The sequence below is a fragment of the Macaca fascicularis genome, chromosome 4 (genome assembly GCF_037993035.2).
Source record: "Macaca fascicularis isolate 582-1 chromosome 4, T2T-MFA8v1.1".
NCBI classification, from domain to species: domain Eukaryota; kingdom Metazoa; phylum Chordata; class Mammalia; order Primates; family Cercopithecidae; genus Macaca; species Macaca fascicularis.
In genome coordinates this window covers 163023472-163045000 of record NC_088378.1, presented here as the reverse complement: position 1 = coordinate 163045000, position 21529 = coordinate 163023472, and the positions used below count along the sequence as shown (strand labels likewise).

Genomic DNA, 21529 nt, shown 5'->3' with positions numbered 1-21529 from the left:
CAATAAAAAAAAAAACCCACTAATTTACATATTCGCTCTGTTTTAATATAAAAAAATAAGGCCCGGTACAGTGGCTCACATCTGTAATCCCAGCACTTTGGGAGGCCAAGGCGGGTAGATCACAAGTTCAGGAGATCAAGACCATCCTGGCTAACATGGTGAAACCCCGTCTCTACTAAAAAATACAAAAAATTAGCTGGGTGTGGTGGCGGGCGCCTGTAGTCCCAGCTACAGGCTGAGGCAGAAGAATGGTGTAAACCCAAGAGGCGGAGCTTGCAGTGAGCCGAGATCGTGCCACTGCACTCCAGCCTGGGTGACAGAGCGAGACTCCATCTCAATAAATAAATAAATAAATAAATAAGACTACATGCATTAAAAACTTGGTAAACTTTTTAAAAGAGTAGTTCACAACTGCACTAAATTTTCCTTCATTTTATTAAGAAAGAGGCTGAAGTCTGTTTTTTTCATAGCCTTCAGCTGAGGAAACAGCAGATATTAGTTTTCTTGACATGGTTCAGTAATTTTGGCACTTCACTCCTTTCAGACCGAGTTAAACATGCTTTTAAATAGATGGATGTGGCCTATTAATAGACCTCATTTCCTTACTAAGGACTTCAAATGAAATTATGGACTTGCTCTCAATGTTATAAAGGTCTCAGACATATTTTCACAAGTTCCCATATTCAAAAGGAAAGCAATGTCTGACTGTACACACCAGAGAAGAATTCTTTGAGAGGATCACCAAGCGGTGGTTTGCATTTTGTGACCTCTTTACTACTAACATATGTTCAAGAGGAAATTAGGAGTGATTTCCGACTTCTCTCTTTTGCCAATTTCCTCACCGTTTTCTCTCCTTTACACATGGGCACATTTAAGTGGTGTAAATTGCATTTCCTCCACCCCCTTCTCAATTGAGAGTCTCTCTTTCCTGATGAGATTTTTATCTCTCTAGCTCATGCAAAATCATCCTTCACTCATATTTTACATCAATTCATTCATTACCAGTAGTTAACTTAGTGTATTTAGGCGAATGTTAGCATTTTAATAAGTTCATATTAACTTACTAAATTCCTATAATGTATGTCAAAAATTAAATTAAAAAAATAAAATTTCATCACCAGCATCTTCCTGCTTCTCAATGATATCTATTCAGCTTTGGAGATCAGCAAAATCTCTAGAAATCTTAACTATTAATAAATCTACTATGGATAGGCTTTGTGGCTTCCGCCTTTGTGCTTCTGTTTAGCAGCTATAACGCAAAGTAACTGTCTAAAGGGAAACACTTTTAAAGCATTTTTTATTGCAATAAGAGCAGATAACATGAGATCCACCCTCTTAATGCAAGTTTCATCACTGCAGTGTTAACTGTCAGCACGATGCCGGACCACGGATCCCTAGAACTTACTCATCTTGAATAACTGAAAAGTAATGTATTTATATGTGTGTTTAAGTAGTGCTAAATCAGTTCCTTTTAATAATTTTAGTAATGTTGCCCTATTAAATATATTCAATAATGTGGAAGAAACAATATTTCGTGATTTGAACAGAAAAAAACCCTGAAAACCTGAAATTTTTAAGAACTGACAGTTTCTGATAATAATTTCCTTTTCGTTAAAAAGCAACAAATACCTTTTGATGCGGACACTCTTAACTTGAAAGGAAATCTACAATAGAGTAGCAAACATGAACAACAACAAACTCATTTATAACCAGTGACAACCAAAACGTATGAAGTTTTTAAAAGAATGTGATCGTTGTCAGAAGGAATCGGGTCCCGCGGTACAGTTGTTCAGCTCTGGTTGCACTCAAAGCCACGGCTGAGGGGCGCGGGGAGCATTCCTCCAAGGCTGGTGGGCACAGACCAGCAAGAAAGTGAATTCTGCATACTGTACGGATCATCGCTCAGTTCAGGGCAGTCAGATTGCATCTGGGATCAACCAATTGTGCTTCATGAAACCGTCACCCCTCATTTGTGTCTGGCTGTTTTCTTCTGTCCGGCTGTAAACAAGGCCAGCTCCAGTTTTCTTCCTACCCTTATCTGCCGGGTCAGACCAAGTCGGTGGCCTCAGAGCTCAAGTGAAAGTTGCTTCTTGCAGACAACAGTTCCTGTGCACACTGGGAAGTCACAAAGAGAAGCAACTTTGGGATGACAGAGTTAGGGTCTCTTTTTGGATACGCATACCTTAGATTCCTACGCATACCGGCGTGGCATGGCTCTTCCATGAAATGAAATTAGGTGTTCCTAATATGAACGACTGTTTTTTTCAGCAGCCTAGCTCAGCAGATTCATCTTGCTGGGGAGGCGGGGGTGCTAGTGATTGTGTTTTCTTGTTTCACTGCTCTGGGGCTTTGCTTGGATCAGCCAAAAAAGACATGGATAGAAATACTGTCAATCTGGTCCCACTCCAGGAACCTAATCATGCCTGAATCGCTCGGAGGAGTGTAATGATGGCAACATTACAGGAACAGGTATGTTGGATCCCGTTCTCATGCACTTCGGCCACAGTATCGCCTTTACAATAAAGCAAAATACGATTTTGAAGGCACATCATCTCAATCATCAAAGGGAGGGGGTGTCACTGAAGCCCTTTTCCTTGGCAAGTGGCACAAAGGTAATGTTTAGTATTCACTGCATTGAACTCTCCCAGCCAGCTGGTGTGTCCCTGTTAAGACTTTCATTTATGCAGCTTGAGCTGGAACCTTTTTTGTTCTCCCAGTCTATTACTTTGTCGATTCAAGGGATAACAGCCAAAGTGAAACAGCTTGCAGTTTGCACCTGTCTGCTCTAAGCATTCCATGTTAGATTGTGTGGCGAGCAAACCCTTCACTGCTAATGAGAGTAAGACTGGGTAGGGCTGAATGCAGTTTTGTTGGGGGGCTTATAGGATATTTGAGTGGTTTTTTTTTTTTTTGGAACTGATTTGATGAGGACCTCTCCATTTTCATGTTTAGAGTCCCTGGAGTAAAAGAAAAATACAATTCAAAACACACACACACACACACACACACACACACACACACACATATAAAGTTGTGTACTCTTCAAAGAAAATTTTAAGTGTCATGTAACTAAGAAGTGAATTAATATTCAGCCTGAGTTGCCTCAGATAAGAAAGCAAAAATTTAAATGCTAAGTTATTTGCATGTGAGTATAAACATAAAATACCTACAGAGACCTTTACTTTGTAACATTGGCAAGGAAAGAAACTAAATTAAAAAAAATTTTAGGCATATTCCAGAATTAGAACTAGTTTTGGTAATAATGTCAAGGGCCTAAAAATAAACTTGAGATTTCTGCTTGGATTGCCTTTGAAAATTTAAGCTACTGAATCCGAAACAAAAATTCAAGGGCGTCACTTCAAAATCATACCTAGATAGATATAAACATCTTTATCCAACTCATCAGCATGTGAATCACAGAATGAATTCTCCACAATTGCACAAATGTCAGCACCTATGATTCTCCCAAATCTTTTCCCAGTTCTCTGCATTTCCCCAGCTTTGATTCTTTCAAGGAATTATATCAGTGGATTACCATCTATTTTGAAAGAATTAAACTCGTTGAGATGAAAGAGTTTTAATCATGGCTTATGACATTCCCCCCAAACCTGGGGATATTAAAAGACTCAAAATAATAATGTTTGAATTATTAGGCAAAATATTCTCAAAGATGATCCAAAATTTAGTAAACTAAAAAAAAAATAGCCTAATAATCTATTTATCAAAGGATCTGTGCTACATTTGGATTCTAAACATTCCCCGCATTGGCACTTCCTGTTGAAATAATAACTTATATGATGACGGGTTAAGTGAAGTCGAAGTGGTCGCAAATGTGTCCCACTAGTAATTAATATATTTGAATCTAGTTGTTGGCCCACATCTGGCCTGACAGATAACGTTCCAGCTTGTTTAGCGACGACCCTTTCAGCACAGCGTTAGGAGTCCTGCCAGCCTTTGCAGAGTCTGGTCAGGTCAAAGGGTTGAGCCATGTGTAATTCAGAACAGAGGAGGTCCCACGGTCACTCCACAAAAACAATTACACTACTTATTTCACTCTAGCCCTTGCCCAAAATTCACAAGCCTCACAGTTTCAGTGCAGCCAATCTGATTCTGCCCCTAGGCGATAAGCCACATGAAAATATGTGCTGCTGTGTTTATAAATCTAATCAAAAATAGAAAGAGCAGACAGGCACCATGAGGTCCTACTATGGATCATGAGAATCCTTGCGAATTCTGAGGCACTTTTGTTTCTCTTCCGTAGACTCTCTTTTGCTACGACATTGCCTGCTACACTCGTTAATCAGCCTCTTTACTGGTGAGTGCTACAAAGGAGGTTACATTTCTACTCACTTCTATACTTTCCATCCATGGATAACGAAAAGTCAAGCTTGAAAGCCTTGCTTTTAAAGGAAGAAAATTAAGGAGGGGCCTACTGTGACATCGATCTTACCTCTCTCTCCATGTTCTCAGCTTCTTGTCCTTGGCAATGCGCAGATTTCAATCCAGTTTCCCTAAAAAAGAAAAATAATATTTAAAAACCAAGGTAAATAGACCCAACCATGAACTATGTTAAACAATGTGAGACTGGAGAGCTACAGTGCTACTTAATGGTTCCGAAAAATCTAAGTATAAAGTCAACAGGATATAAGCTAGTGTCTTACTTTTATTGTTGTTGCTCGTTTCTTAAGCCAGACTCCTAATAAACTGAGGGTCAGTCAGCATTCTCAAAATGTTTTACAAAGGCAATCTCTAGGAAAACTTCAGATTTGATTGAGATGGCTTAAATGTCCTATTTTATTCCCCAAAAGTGACAAATTCAGATTGCATTGAAGTTACAATGACAGCTTGCTGCTGCATACCTTAGGTGTCTGTGCTGTTTATCATTTAAAAGTTGTGATCCAGGTTTGCAACAGTCTTAAGTAGATAATATCTGATAAAGTCAATGATAAATATGTGTACTGAGGGACTAAGCAGATTAAACCCTGAGAACATCATCCAGCAAAGATATAAAATATAAAAATTACAATAAAAGGAAATGTGGTTTTAACACTCATTTTTAAAATTCCTTAAAGTCATACAATAAATTATTAAGGTCAATCCACAAACTATTACATTTGATATTACTTTAATTGACAGAATACTACACCAGAACAGAGTCTGGGCCCAGATAATTAGAATAAACGGAATTTTTTTAATGAGTGATGATCCCAGCATTTATTAAATTATTGTAAACGTTCACCAGAATAATCTTTTAGGCCATATATGGTGGCTCACCCTTGTAATCCTAGCACTTTGGGAGGCCAAGGTGGGTGGATTGCTTGAGCTCAGGAGTTTGAGACCAGCCTGGGCAATATAGTCAGACACCTATCTCTACAAAAAATACAAAAAATAGCCAGGCATGGTGGCACACGCCTGGAGTCCCAGCTACTTGGGAGGCTGAGATGGGAGGCTGGGATGGGAAGCTGACTTGAGCCTGTGAGGCAGAGGTTGCAGTGAGGTGACATCGTGCCACTGCACTCTAGCCTGGGTAACAGAGCCAGACCCTGCCTCACAAAAAAAAAAAAAAAAAAAGAGTCTTTTAAACTTTAAACTCGAAGTTTGCCCTTTTGAAATGGTTATCAGTGCTTGGCAGTAAAATAAAGCCCATTGTGTATGAATGATACACGTGACACTATTTTTATTCAGAGCTATCTATTATTGTTTTCAAAAATTACTTCACAAAGTGTAATGAGATTTTCAACAGTATCGATGTTGAAAAATGCAAGATTTTAGTCCTTCTAGTGCTAATTTAAAAACTCCTACTTTTTTATTAAAAGTAACCTAAGAGTTTTAAAGATTATATTGAATTACTTCCTAAAATAAGTGAAACACATGTGAAAGTATTTAAAAGAAAAAACCAGTGTCAAGATTTTAAAAATTTAAACAATTGGCAGAAATTGAAGTTTGACTTGCTTGTGTTTTCCACAGCACAGTGACTGAAGAGTAATTCTAAAGAATCTATTTCTAGGAATATATGTGGAGCAGAATTTTTTTCCCTTGAATTTGGTCTTAATCTAATAGTTAGTACCTGTCTTTGAAAATGTTTGTAAGTTGTAACATTGCTCATGTTAATTGTCATCATAAATTTATTTTGCAGACATATAACCCAAGGTGTACAAGCCAAAAAGCCCAGGTTACCTCTATTAACATAAATAGAATGTTTAAGAAACTTCAAATAAGGCAGACTACTTGTCTTCCTTCCTAGAAGGCTGCATTTTAAATGCCTTTCTGCACAAATATTCAGAATACAGTCTCAGTAGAGTAAGACCCAATATAATTGTAAAATAAGATCAAAATTCCTCATTATCTCAGACAAAATGTAGAGTTGAATCCAGAAGGCAGCCTGAGAGAAGTGAGTGTTGTCTCATTTTAAAAAGCTGCTGTCACCCGGGGAGGCATACAGCTGTCTATTGCCCGGTCTCAGGAACAACGGGAGTGGCCCAGGGTGCCTCCTCACTTAGGAATCTCTGACAGGTTCTATTAAGCGTTATTTCAATAAAGCATGTCAGTCACTGAGTTTGTATGAGCTAGAATGTGGGGGTTGTAGTCAGACCCTCACAAATGGGGGACAACCAGCAGAACATGGGTTATGAAAAGCAAATGACCCATCCTGAGCCAAGGAAAATCAGTAAACATGTGACCTGACTTTAGAGCATGAACAGATTTGGCAAGCTGTTGGCTGTAATGGATATACTGACACATGAAAATGTGTCTCCCGTGCAACTCCTCAGGGCTTAGTTCAAAGACCTCAAAAGTGGGAAAGAATTGTTAAAAGGTGGAAAACAGCCTTTCAGCTGCTAAGGAGTTCTGGCAAGTGGTGGGGATAAAGAAGAGGTATGAGGCTGGGTTCCAGAGGCCAGAGGAGCTGGACCAGCACGGAGGATGCAGGGACCGCGTAAATTTGTGCACAGGCAGCAGAGTGAACTTTGAGGAATAGACAAACAGTCAAACGGGAAAAGGGAAATGGAAGAAACACGTGAGCAAAGAGTGGTGAAGAAAATGAGAACAAGAAGTTCACAGAGCAATGAGGAGAATCTGTCAGTACGTAATAATTTCAACAAATTAGTGATTATTAATGATCAGCTACCACATTCCTTTTAAAACACAAAAAACCTATGGCTCGAGTAACTGGCAAAATATGAAGCCAATCAGAAAATGAATTCATTTGCTAAACTATCTATAATACCTTCACTGTTGGCCAGGCGCAGTGGCTCACATCTGTAATCCCAGCACTTTGAGAGGCTAAGTGGATTGCCTGAGGTCAGGAGTTTGAGACCAGCCTGGCCAACACGGTGAAACCTTGTCTCTACTAAAAATACAAAAATTAGCCAGGCATGGTGGTGCATGCCTGTAGTCCCAGTTACTCGGGAGGCAAAGGCAGGAGAATCACTTGAACCTGGGAGGTGTGGGTTGCAGTGAGTCGAGACTGAGCCACTGCACTCCAGCCTGGGCGACAGAGCAAGAGCACTTTGTCTCAAAAAAAAAAAAAAAAAGACCTTCACTGTCAAAAAAAAAAAAAAGTCCAAAGTAGCTAGAGTTAAAAAAAAAAAGAAAACTAAATTATAAACACTATAAATTTACCAAAAACAATAATAATAATAACCTTAGGCTTTATCGAGAACTCTAGACTTAATAAATAAACAAACGGGCACCATTGCAAAACTCACACTGCGGCTGCAGGTTTGGATGACAGTGTAGCACGTTTATAGAAATGCAAGGGCCTACAACAGGGATCATTTTCTAAAAGCCAATCTCCAACTTGCAAGCAGATTAATAACTGCAGTGTCCCCTGCTTGCAAGTAACCTGTTGGCCACACTCTCTTAATTCCAGGTTAATAAGCACTGCTGATTTGTGTAGTCATTTTGTTGTTTGTTGATTTGAAGGCTGACTTTAAAACGGCTTTCACTGAAATTGTTGGCCTTATATTGCAAATTAAGCCCTGGAATTGCCAAATCTCTGACGACTGGTTCATTGCTTCCAAAGAAGGGAATTAACATGGCTATAGCTGTCGTTTCATTGCATTTCTCTTCTCAAGCAGACCACAAGGGCAGAGATGGTGTTTAACAGAGGTCGCAAGCCAGATTCTGTCTGCAGACACATTTTGTTTAACCTCCACAGTGATTTTTAAAATGTTGAGCCAATGTTTAAAAATAAGAAAGTTGCCACTTAAAATAGAAATCCAATTTCTGATTTGTCTTGGAAAATTAAAAGCTTTGGCAACACAGGGTCAGCGTTCACGGTTGGCAGCAATTGGCCAGAGGTGAGTGGCGGCAGCATGTTTTTCAAGCAATACTCTCCAGGCCCACAGGTCCCATCCTCCCTACTGTAGACCACAAACCAAAATGTCCTTTCCTTTAAGGAGTCGTTTTAGTTATTGCTACACCCTTGGAACGAAGAGCAGAGCCTCAGAAGCAGTGGGTGCTTGAAAAATATTTAGGTAATGTTGAATGAAGTGATCTCAAGGCAGATGGGTAATATTCATGGGTGGCTCTAAGACAATAGGGAGTGTCCAGGAGCCCTCACAATGTATGCCCCAATTTTAAAAACTCTGCCAATCCTTAGCTTGCACTGCTGTTTCTCTTATAAAGAAAGATTTTCCTCTGTCACTAACAAAAGCAGGGCCACGAGTGTCAAGGAAAACGAGAGCCCACATAGACCCAGCACACTTTACTCATTGATGTTTCTTGCCTGGCTCCTACAGGCATCCGAATTTGAAACTTCTGAGAGAGAGATGAGAGGAGGCCTGGTACCCACAGTGATAAACTGCTCCACCATCATTCTCCCCCTCATCCTACCCAGTATTTTTCTGAACTAGTGTCTAAATCTACATTGAGGAATAGGTAAAAAGAGGAATATAAACTCTGCCTTGGAGAGTCAATAGTTAACACACCATCAGTCTACACAGGAATAAGAACAGCAATGTGGAGTGGACTGGAGTGTATGGTTAGGAAAGAACTGCTTCAAATCTCCTGCACACAGAAGAGTTGCTTAACCTCTGAAAATCTCCAGCTGCTCTACAGGATATTTGAGAAATTTTTAAGATTGTGTATATCAGACTTCCAGCTTCCACTGAAGATGGCCAAAGCTAGAAAGGGCATCATTCCCAAATGTAAAGCAATAAACATCCTAAGTAATATGCGAACTTAGAAATGCTATTAAACTCCTTGGAGAGCTGAGGTCATAGAGTGACAGATTAATCCCAAACCTAGAGACAGTAAAGTGCCTCCAAGGAGTGACAGAACGCAAGCACTTGCTTTCTGGAGCAGGTAGGAGACCCCTTGCGAATCAGTAAGAATTCACCCCAAAATTGTCAATAATTGTCTAAAGTCTGAATGTGGCTTAGTTAGCAGTAAGGAACTTGTGTGATCTTCAAACACAAGGGAAATTCACATCTACTCACAGTCTCTTCTCCATAGACCTTCTGGGTGCTCAGAAAAAATACTGGGACAACGTGAGAGCCCAGAGTGGTGCATCCAAATGGGGGGAAACATTTTGACAATTTGACAATGTCTAGACATTGTCCAGGGGACATTTGACAATGTCTGGAGATAGTTTTGTTTGTCACAACTTGGGGGATCCAGTGATTAGAGCCTGGATCTAATGTGGCTAAACATCCTGCAATACACAGACGAGCCCCGCTGTGACAAACTGTCCAATCCATAATATCAATAGAGCTGCTATTGAGAAACCCCGGTCCAGAGAAAGCATCCCTAGTGATGCAGATTTTGTGGAGAGGAACAGAAGCCACTACAGGAACGCACAAAGTCTTACCTGAATATTCCACCTCTACCTCTTCTAAGGAACAGAAGCCTCCTCTGTTGGAAGGGCAATGAACCCTGTTGTACCAAGCCATAGGTTAAGACTCTTTGCTGCTGGGAGAAGAGAATGCAAACATAACCTGTAACCCTGTGGTAGGAGCAAGAAAATATCCTGGCCTGGATTATTAGAGGTCTCCTACTTAAGGCAGAGAGACAGGTTCACTGAGATGGCCCCATCCCTGAGACCCAGAGACACAGCTCCTGCTTAATTCGGAGGAGAACATCCACACAGCCTACCAACAGGCTACCAAGCACTGAGTAGCCAGTAATATCAATGTCCTGGTGGAAGAGAAGCAAAAACATAAAGAGAGACGCAATCTAAAGGCAAGTTGCAAAGAAAGGACTTAAACATGGCCAGGCACAGTGGCTCACGCCTGTAATCCCAGCATTTTGGGAGGCCGAGGCAGGTAAATCATGAGGTCAGGAGACTGAGACCATCCTGGCTGACACAGTGAAACCCCATCTCTACTAAAAATACAAAACTTAGCCAGACGTGGTAGCACGTGCCTGTAGTCCCAGCTACTCAGGAGGCTGAAACCAGAGAATCACTTGAATCCAGGAGGCGGCGGTTGCAGTGAGCTGAGATAGCACCATTGCACTCCCACCTGGGCAACAGAGCAAGGCTCCATCTCAAGAAAATAAAAAATAAAAAATAAATAAAGGACTTAAACCTGAAGTTTAAGCCAACACTGAAGAAACTTCTCCTATTAATAGCCACCACTCTAAGCATGAGTTAAGACTAGAGGAGTTCTCAGCCTGTGACACACTAATGATAGCCCTAACAACAACAACTACAACCACACCCAGTTCAAGTCCTGTCCTGGCTAGACAGACTGACCCCCACACATTGAAAGACTAACAAAATTAAAGGCATGTCATTTATGGGCTTAAAGAATGTTTATCTCAATATCTACTGTCCTACCCAAAATGACCAGCTTTCCAACAAAGTCAGGTGACAAATAAAAAAGCAAAGGCGGAGTGGAGGGGAGGGGGCACTCTGTCAGATAGACAAAGCAATCAAGAGAAGCAGAATCAGATGTGACCCAGGTGTTGAAACTGTCAGAGAATTAAAAACAACATGATTGATGTGGTAAAGGCCCTAACATAAAAGGTGGACAACATACCTGACTAGATGTGGAATTTCAGCAGAGAGATGAAAATTTAAGAAAGAATTAAATGAAAATATGTTAGAAATAATATGGTATGCAGAATGCTATCAGAAACCTCATTAGTAGTCTCAACGTGACTGAGGATAGAATCAGTTGAACTCAAACTATCACCAATAGAAATTACTCAAATTTAACCACAAATATTTTTTTAAATGAGTTTAAAAAAAAGTTAATACAGAGGATCAAAGAGTGATGGGACCAATTCAAATAATGGATGTACCTGTAATTTTGAATGCAAAAGGAGAAGGGAGCACAGGGTAGAAAAACCACTGAAGGAATGGTGGCTAGGAATTCCCTCAAATTAGTGATGGACACCAAAGCTCACATTCGAAGGAACTCACAGAAGACCAACTAGCATAAAACACACTTGGATACCTCATCTATAAACTACTAAAAACCAACAGCAAAGAAAAAATCTTGAAGGCAGGCAGAGAAAAGAAGCATATCACACACAGAGGAACACACATAAGAATTACAGCAGACAATCAAAAACTATGTGAATCAGAAGGCAGTAAAGGAAACATCTTTACAGAAAGAAAAACAATCATAAATACAAAATTTTATACTCCCAAAAATATCTTTCAGAAATTATGATGTGGGGCTGGTCGTGGTGGCCCACACCTGTAATCCTAACACTTTGGGAGACAGATGTGGGTGGATCACCTGAGATCAGGAGTTCGAGACCAGTCTGGCCAACATAGCAAAATCCGACTTCTACTAAAAATACACAAAAATTAGCCAGGTGTGGTGGCGTGCACCTGTAATCCCAGCTACTCGAGAGGCTGAGGCAGGAGAATCACTGGAACCTGGGAGGTGGAGGTTACAGTGGGCCAAGATCACGCCACTGCACTCCAGCCTGGGCAACAGAGCAAGACTCAGTCTCCAAAACAAACAAACAAACAAACAAACAAAAACAGAAATGACGAAGTGGGATACAAACATGGTGGAATGAAGATTGTCAAATCTCAGCCTTCAAAAAACAACTCTAAAATTGCAAGAAGAAAAGGGTCTAAAGCAGTAATCTCAGTGCTCTGGAAAATGACCAGAGGTGAAAAACAAATACAGAAAAACATTCATTAATGGAAAACTGCTCAAATTAAGGCATGAATTGGGGGAGTCCATGGCATTCTTGACTGAGGTTGCTCCAGTATCTGCAGTCCCCCACTACCCTGACCTTATTCCTGCTAGACCAGTGTTGTAAAGCTGCCAGGGAAAGTCTGGCCAAAAAAAACAACAATTTCACTGTTGGAGGAAGATGACTTCATTTGATGCCAGGGCAGAAAATCCACACCAAGTTGTATTATAAGTGGAAGTAACAAACTAATGGGAAATAAATAATGAAAGTCCATGGCTCTACCACCCTGAATTGCAGGCCTACTTGGGTGGAGCAGTGAAAAATTTGACTAATCATTAATTTGGCAGGAAGAACCTAGAGATGAGATGGGCAAAGAAGGGCTGGCTGATTGCTCCTCAGGTCTCTGGCTAACTGGGAGGCTGTGCACACATGCAGGGAAGACTCAAGAGGGCCCAGCTGTCTACACATCCTGCATTGACTTGGATGCTATGCAAGTCTACAGGAAAGACCCAGGAGGGCCTGGCAGAAAGTAAACTCTGTGAATGTCTGAAAACTGTCTGAATGTTGAATGGGCTCCCAAACCCTCCCACAGATCCATCAGCAGAAGACGGAAATCTTACTGGTCAAGGTATTTGAGGACAATCATTGGTTGACTACCAAACTATGCAGACACAGAGGAGCCACTAGAAAGCCAGCATAAACTTAACCTTTAATTTTTTCTTAAAATAAGCAGAGACATCAGCAGCCACACATCATGGGGAAGACAGGTTCAACAGATTAAGTTCCAGCAAGTTACTAAAACCAAGACAAAAGAAAACAAGCAAAACAATAACAACACACAAACAGCAACAATAACAGCGCTCAAGGAAAAAAATCAGAATTTTATTTGCTACAATATATTATCTAAGATGTCTGGTTCTTGACAAAAATTTACAAGACAGAACAAAAAGGAATGTGTGACCTATATTCGGGGAACTAAGTTGTCAATAAAAATTAACTCTGAGTGGATAAGGAGGTTGCATTTAGGGGACAAAGACTTCAAAGCATTTATTATAACTATGTTCAAAGAATTAACAGAAGTCATGTTTAAAGAATTAAAGAAAAAATCTGATAGAATTAAAATAAAATATAATGATAATTAAAGAAAACATATAATTTTCAAAGTAAGAAATTTCAAAAAAAAATCATTAACACTCATACACAAAAATTAACCCCAAATGGGTCATAGTCCTAAATGTAAAAGCTACAACTATGAAAATTCTAGGTGAAAGTTGTTGTGTCTTTGGCAATCTTGTTCACAATTAATTATGAGAACAAAAATACAATCCCTAAAGAAAAAAACTGAAAAAATAACCTTCAAAATTAAAAAACATATTATTACAAGTTTAGCAGCTCAAAACACCCAATTTATTGCTTCACGATGCTATAGTTCAAATGTCTGGCAGGGCATGGCTGGTTTGTACTCAAACTGAAATCAAAATGTCAGCTGGCTACACTGTTATCTGAAGTGTGGGGACTTTCATGTTATTCATGTTATTGACCGGATTCAGTTGTTTTCACCTGTAGGGCTGAAAGCCTGCCTTCCTTACTGTCAGTTAGGAGCCACATTTAACTTCTAGAGGTAGCCACATTCTACATCCTGTGACCTACTCCATCTTCAAGTCAGCAATGGTGTGTACATCAAAACCTTCTTATGCATTGAATCTCTCTGGCTTCTCTTTCTAACACTATCCAGAGAAAATGTTCTGGTTTGAAAGGGCTTGTGTGACAAAATGTATCCCACCTACATAATCTCTGTATCTTAAGATCGACTGATTGATACTTTAATTACTGCAAAAGCCCTTCACATCAGTACCTAGATGGGATAGATACTGAACCCATCATGGGACATCCAGAGGACAGGAAACTTGGGGAGACATGTTTAAAATTATGCTTACGTAAGTGTAGCATGGGAAGGAAAAAAAAGAAAAAAAGAAAAAAAGGCTTACCAAAACTTCATTAAGAAGGGAAAAGACAAGCTACAGACGGGGAAAAACTATTTTTGAATTTATATACCTAACAGACAACTTATATTCAGAATGTATAAACACCACTTGCAATTCAATAATCAAATGGCAAGCAACCCAGCTACAGGATGGGCAAAAGATATGAATAGACATTTGCTAAGAAGATATACGAATAGCTAATGAGCACATGAAAAGATGCTGAACATCATTAGTCAATGCCACTCCCAGGCATTTCCCCAAATGAAACATAAACACATTTCATATATAAAAATCCATACATGAATATTTTTAGTGGCTCTATTTTAATTTCTAAAAAATAGAAACAATGCTGATTAATGTCCCCAGCTGGTGAATGGATAAACCATGGTAAAGCATGCAGTAGAATACTGTTCAGTAATAAAAGACATAAATCTTAAAGGTGAAGGAATACAGATTCAAAGCCTACAAAATGTTTAATTCCATATATGCCTTGCTGGAAAAGGCAAAACATAGAGACAGAAAATATATCAGTGGTTACAAGGGCTTGGGCAAAGGGACAAGTTGGCAACAAAGGAATGAAAGGGAATCCAGCATGAATGAGGAGGAAAGTAATCGAATTCTTTCATATTTTGATCATAGTTGTAGTTACCTAAATGTATGCATTTGTCAAAATTCACAAAACTGTACATTAGAAAGGGTGAATTTGACAGTAGGCTAGTTACAGCTTCATCTTAAGAGAAACGTAATGTATATAAATTGCTCAGGAAAGAGTAGACTAAATTTTTTTCCAATTTTCATCAAAGAAATAAATGTTTATGACAAGAAATAAAATACAACAAAATGGTTAATATAAATCTGCCCCCCACCCTGATTTTTACCCACCCCAATTCATAACTCATAGAGGTGAATAGTTTCCATTTATTAGGATTTTTGTTTGATGTGATGGTTAATTCTATAACTGTAATTAATATAATTAATGCAATGATATGTATCTTATCATTGATATCATGTGTATATTATATTGAAATACTAAAGAGTAATAAAATACTTAAATTGTGATTTCTTATTTTTGTGTTATTATATTTCTTATGTTGTTTTCTTAATCTTGTCATAGATTAGAGGTTGAACGGTGTTACCCAAACAACAGTCAACATTCTAACCCCCAGCACATGTGAACGTGACCTTATTTGTATGTAGGGTGATCTGGCTTCTCTTTCTATCACCATCCAGAGAAAACTTTCTGGTTTGAAAGGGCTTGTGTGACAAAATTTATCCAACCTACATAATCTCTGTATCTTAAGATTGACTGATACTTTAATTACTGCAAAATCCCTTCACATCAATATAAGTTCAGATGAAATCATGAAGGTGACTCATAGTCAAAATGCAACTATTTCCTTGTAAAAAGTGGACATTTGGTGACAGAGACAGAACTGCACATAGGAATAAAACCATGTGAATATGAAGAAAGAGATGGGAGTGATGCCTCCACAAGCCACGGAATGCCAAAGACTGCCAGCAGTCACCAGAAGCTATGGGGAGGCATGGAACAGATTGTTCCTCACAACCGTTAGAAAGAACTGACCCTGCTGACACCTTGATTTTAGACTTCCAGCCTCCAGAACAGAGAGAGAATAAATCTCTGCTGTTTAAGCTGCCCAGTTTGAGCTACTTTGTTATGGCAGTCCTAGCAGTGTATTACTTTGGTATATTACCATGAATGATTAAAATGTATTTTATTTATACTATTCTTTTTTTCTCTTCTCTCCACATCACTTCCAATTACGTAAGTTACTGGGTATCAATATTTCATATCTTCCAATGGTTGCATTAAATAATATCAAACCTTTATTTGTTATTTCATAGCCTCGAGAGAGAATCGCCTCACTTCTTTCAAAGCATGAGCATTTTAAGGCCCACACCCTTTCTACCCATTTCTTCCCAACATCTCTCTCCAAATCTCTCTCAACTGTACCGTTACTTTGAATTTTCAGGTTGAATATATACATTCTGTCATAACCATAATAATTATAATAACATTTTGTGCTTTTGTTAATTTAAATTTGATTTTTTTATTTTGAGGTCAAATGTCACATTTTATTAATTATATAGGGTATAATTGAACACTTCTGCAATATTCAAAGTAATAGAAAATGCACTAGTAATTCTGGATGACTCTATAGAAACTTACAGGTGGAATATGGCATGTAGATCCTGATGGAGTTAGAAATCTATAAAAGAGAGCTAAAACGTAGATTCCTTGATGGTACTAAATAAAGTTGACCCTAGAAAAATCACCAAATAGAAAATAAAATATCATTACACAGGCATACTTTGTCTTCAAAAAGCCTCACTTTCTCCAAATTATATTTCATATTTTCCCAAAATACTACACTTTTTGTTTTGTTTTGTTTTTTGAGAAGGAGTCTCACTCTGTCACCCAGGCTGGAATGCCGTGGTGCTATCTCGGCTCACTGCAAGCTCCACCTCCCGGGTTCAAGCAATTCTCCTGCCTCAGCCTCCCAAGTAGCTGGAACTACAGGCACGCACCACCATGCCCAGCTAATTTTTTTTTTTTTTTGTATTTTTAGTAGAGATGGGGTTTCACCATGTTGGCCAGGATGGTCTCATTCTCTTGACCTCGTGATCCACCTGCCTCAGCTTCCCAAAGTGCTGGGATTACAGGCGTGAGCAACTGTGCCTGACCACCAAATACCATACTTTATTTTCCAAGTTAAGAGAAAATCAAGAAATCAATTCATGCTAATATGTAAATGATTCTTAATGGTCCTTCCAAGGCAACATTTATAATTTTTTTTTAATTTTTATTTTAAGTTCAGGAGTACATGTGCAGGTTTGCTACATAGGTAAACTTGTGTCATGAGGGTTTGTGTACAAATTATTTCATCACCCAGGTATTAAGCCTAGTATCCATTCATTATTTTTCCTGATCCTCTCCCTCCTCCAACACTCCACCTTCCAGTAGGCCCCAGTGTTGTTCCCCTTGATGTGTCCATGTGTTCTCATCATTTAGCTCCTACAATAGCCATTATTATTATTATTATTATTATTATTAGCTCCCATAGTAACCATTCTGATTGGTGTGAGATCTGATTGGTGTGAGATGCTATCTCATTGTGATTTGATTTGCATTGCTCTAATGATCAGTGATGTTGAGCTTATTTTTCATATGATTGTTGGCCACATGTGTGTCTTTTTTGGAAAAGTGTTTATTCATGTCCTTTTTCCACTTTTTTATGGGATTGTTTGTTTTTTGTTGTAAATTTAAGATTCTTATAGATGCTGGATATTAGACCTTTGTCAGACACAGACTTTGAAAAAGTTTTCTCCCATTCTATAGATTGTCTGTTCACTCTTTTGATAGTTTCTTTATTTTCATTACGCAGAAGTTTTTCATCCCATTTGTCAATTTTTGCTTTTGTTGTAATTGCTTTTGGCATCTTCGTCATTAAATCTTTGCCCATGCTTATGTCTTGAATGGTCTTGCTTAAGTGGTCTTCTAGCATTTTTATAGTTTTGGGTTTTACATTTATGTCTTTAAACCATCTTGAGTTCATTTTTGCACATAGTGTAAAGAAGAGGTCCAGTTTCAGTCTTCTGCAAATGGCTAGCCAGTTATCCCAGCAACATTTGTTAAATAGTGAATGCTTTTCCCATTGCTTGTTTTTGTCAGGTTTGTCGAAGTTGAAGATAGTTGAAGGTGGGCGGTCTGTATTTCTGGGTTCTCTATTCTGTTCCATTGGTCTATGTGTCTGTTTTTGTCCCAGTATCATGCTGTTTTGGCTACTGTAGGCCTGTGGTATAGTTTGAAGTCGGGTAGCATGATGCCTCCAGTTTTGTTCTTTTTGCTTAGGATTGCCTTGGCTATTTGGGATCCTTTCTCATTCCACATGAATTTTTAAGTAGTTTTTTCTAGTACTGTGAAGAATGTCAGTGGTAGTTTAATAGGCATAACATTGAATCTATAAATTGCTTTGGGCAGTACAGCCATTTTAACAATACTGATTCTTCCTATTCATGAGCATGGAATGTTTTTCCATTTGTTTGTGTCATCTCTGATTTCTATCAGCAGTGTTTTGTAGTTCTCCTTGTAGAGATCTTTCACCTCCCTGGTTAGCTGTATTCCTCGGTATTTTATTCTTTTTGAGGCAATTGTGAATGGGCGTTCATTCCTGATTTGTCTCTCAGCTTGACAGTTGTTAGCGTATAGGTATGCTAGTGACTTTGACACATCAGTGTTGTATCCTGAGACTTTGTTGAAGTTATTTATCAGTTTAAAGAGCTTTTGGGAAGAGATGATGGGATTTTCTAGATACAAGATTATGTTGTCAGCAAACAGGGATAGTTTAACTTCCTCTCTTCCTATTTGGGTGCCCTTTATTTCTTTCTCTTGCCTGATTCCTCTGGCCGGAACTTGTAATACTATGTTGAATAGGAAAATGTTAGTTTTCTATTCGGGGGGTACATGTGCAGGTTTATTACAAGGGTATATTTCATGATGCTGAAGCTTTGGCTTCTATTGTTCCCGTCACCCAGGAAGTAAGCATAGTACCTAACACAATGGTTTTCAACCCTTGCACCCCTCCCTTCCTCTGTCCTTTTGGAATCACTGGTGCTTATTGCTCCCATCTTTATGTCCGTGTGTACCCAAGGTTTAACACACTTGTCAGTGAAAACATGCGATATTTGGTTTTCTGTTTCCACATTAATTTACTTAGGCCTCCACTTTAATGGCCTCCAGCTGCATCCACATTGCTGTAAAGGACATGATTTCATTCTTTTTATGACTGTATAGTATTCCATGGTGTAAATGTACCACAGTTTCTTTACCCAATCTACCACTGATGGGCACTTAGCTTGATTCTATGTCGTTGTTATTGTGAATGGTGCTTCGATAAACATGAGTGCAGGTGTCATATTTTTGTGCTTTGTCTGCAATTTATTCTAAAAACCAAAACCTTATAACAGCCTTCTCACTATCACTATATTAATACTGCTACTGTAATATCATGCAGTTGCTAAGTTCAGTGTCATGGCTCCTGTACTACTCAAAGGAGAATAGACCCAGCAACAAGGTTAAATGGCCTCTTTCATCTATAATTTGTTTGCCTCCCTTCCCTGTACATTTTCTTTCTTCACTCTTTCTGTGAAAATTCAATTTATCAAATGTTTCATTCCTTGAGTTAAATCTCTGCATCATTTAATAACATTTTCCATACTTTCTGAATCTTTGACTTTTTTTCCTACATTCTGGGACATTTTCTTAACTTTGTCTTCCAACTTCTTGTGTGTGTGTGTGTGTGTGTGTGTGTGTGTGTGTGTGTGTGTGCGTGCATGACAGAACATTGCTGTCACCCAGGTTGGAGTCCAGAGCGCAATCTTAGCTCACTGCAGTCTCAGCCACCTGGGCTCAAGCAGTTCTCATGCGTCAGCATCCTGAATAGCTGGGATTACAGGAGTGCACCACGTCCAGCTAATTTTTGTATTTTCAGTAGAGACAGGGTTTCATCACATTGGCCAGGAAGGTCTTGAACTACTGGCCTCAAGGGATCCACCCACCTCAGCCTCCCAAAGTGCTGGGATTACAGACGTGAGCCAACTGGACCCAGCCCCAACTTCTTTATTGACTCTTTTTCATAATTGTTATTATACTTTTAATTTTAAATAGTTCATTTTTGTTATCTGATGCTTCCTTTTTTGGCACCATATTATTGTTTTATGGATGTAAGGTTTTCATTTTTCTGAGAGTTTTTGCTTTGGTTTGTTTTGTTTTAATTTCTCCAATCTCTCAATTACCTCCTTCTCCCCAGGATAAGTTTCTCAGTTTGGTTACCATTGTCCTTCTATTTCATGTTGCTGTTTTTCGTCACGTTGTTGATGGTCCTTGCTTATAGGCTGATGGCTGATGGACCTTGACTGACCATTCATAGTTAAGTATGAGAGAAGTGAAAGACTAACAAATGCTTGTGTATATGAGTACTCTTCTGTTTAGGGTAGGAGGGCATCACTTTAGGGTAAGATGATGAGGAGGAGGACATTAAACTGTCCTCTCCCACTTAAGCATGAAGAACCAGTATTCGTTATACTTGCCTAAAGGTTTCCAGACATTTGCTTCAAAATGTTTAAAGAAGAATATTCTGAATTTTTTCTTATAGGGAAATTCCTGTCACATGATATGACAATACAATAATATATAATATATGGTTTTCAATTACTTTTCTTGTTTTCATACTCCCAAAAACAACTTTGAAATTTTAGATGACTTCTGATTGATGCACAAAATTTCCTATCATAAGTTTGCTAGAAATGTGACTTCCAGCATGCTATAAATACTAAAATTTTAAAATAATCCTGTTACATAACTTTTATCACTCATATAAATGTATCCAGTGGAATATAAATACAGTAGTATTTTATACCCTCTCTTATCCATTTTCAACATACATGAACTCGCTATTTTTATTGTTGATAGTTTCATAATACTTCTTTTCTGACTTGGTTTCCATTTTACTTCCCTTACAGAATTTTATGACTTTATTTTAAGGTATTATATATTTGTGCTTGAATAAATACTTATTTTGTTGAACACTCTTTATTACATCTGCAACAAAAATATTTATGTAAATTAAAATAACTTTCTATATTCTATATGTGTATAATATGCTATTAACTTTTTTCCTTCTCAATTCAATTATAATTAGTTCACAAATGAGAAAAAATATAACTGCAGTATACCACAAATATTGATAAATAATTGTCAAACACATAAAGTGTTATTATTTTAAAAAGTGTCTCCAAATTAAAGAAACGGGAAAGGGTCACTGCGTCCAGTTCTGCAGGTTGTACATTGCACAACTCAGGGGAGCACCACTCTAATCAAAATGTGTGAGCTGAGTGTCCCCCTCGAAGTAGTGCGGCTGTGCACATATGTGCAGCAGTCTTGGGTGGTACTTTTTTTAATAACATCAGTTCATTTGTCTATGGAGAAATATTACTGACCCATATTTCTGCATCAACTTTGTTGCTATTTTTCTATGGGAATGGAAGGAGTTTCATCATGATTTCATCATCATAGTGTCATCAGAAATTATTTGTAATGCTCTATGAGTTGGCCTCTCAGAGTTGTTGCTATTGCTCTTGTTGATGTTTGGCACCTGGGCGTTTCACTATAATAACATGAGAAGTGGGGAAGAGGTACGCCTGCATTTTGAGCAGTGATTGTAAGAAGACAGATGGGAAAGAACAACCAGTGCTTTCTAAGACAGATCAGCTTTAGAAAAAGAGGACACATGGAAGATGAAAATCTTGAAATTAATTACTTTAAAATTATCTATGTTTGAAGATCTCTGTACCACTTTATATGTAGGAGCACATGTTGTGTGTATGTGGTATGGTGGGGAGTGGGGGAGAACTCTGGTTTT

General features: G+C 38.6%; 1 protein-coding gene across 1 annotated transcript in view; it reads right to left on the bottom strand.

Annotated features, from left to right (window-relative positions):
• The window catches only part of LOC102129582 (orofacial cleft 1 candidate gene 1 protein-like), a 70790-nt gene that overhangs the window by 35195 nt on the left and 14066 nt on the right, over positions 1-21529 (bottom strand). Inside the window, 1 exon segment of the mRNA XM_074039118.1 lies at positions 4451-4511. Within this exon segment, the coding sequence (XP_073895219.1) occupies positions 4451-4511 (61 nt within the window).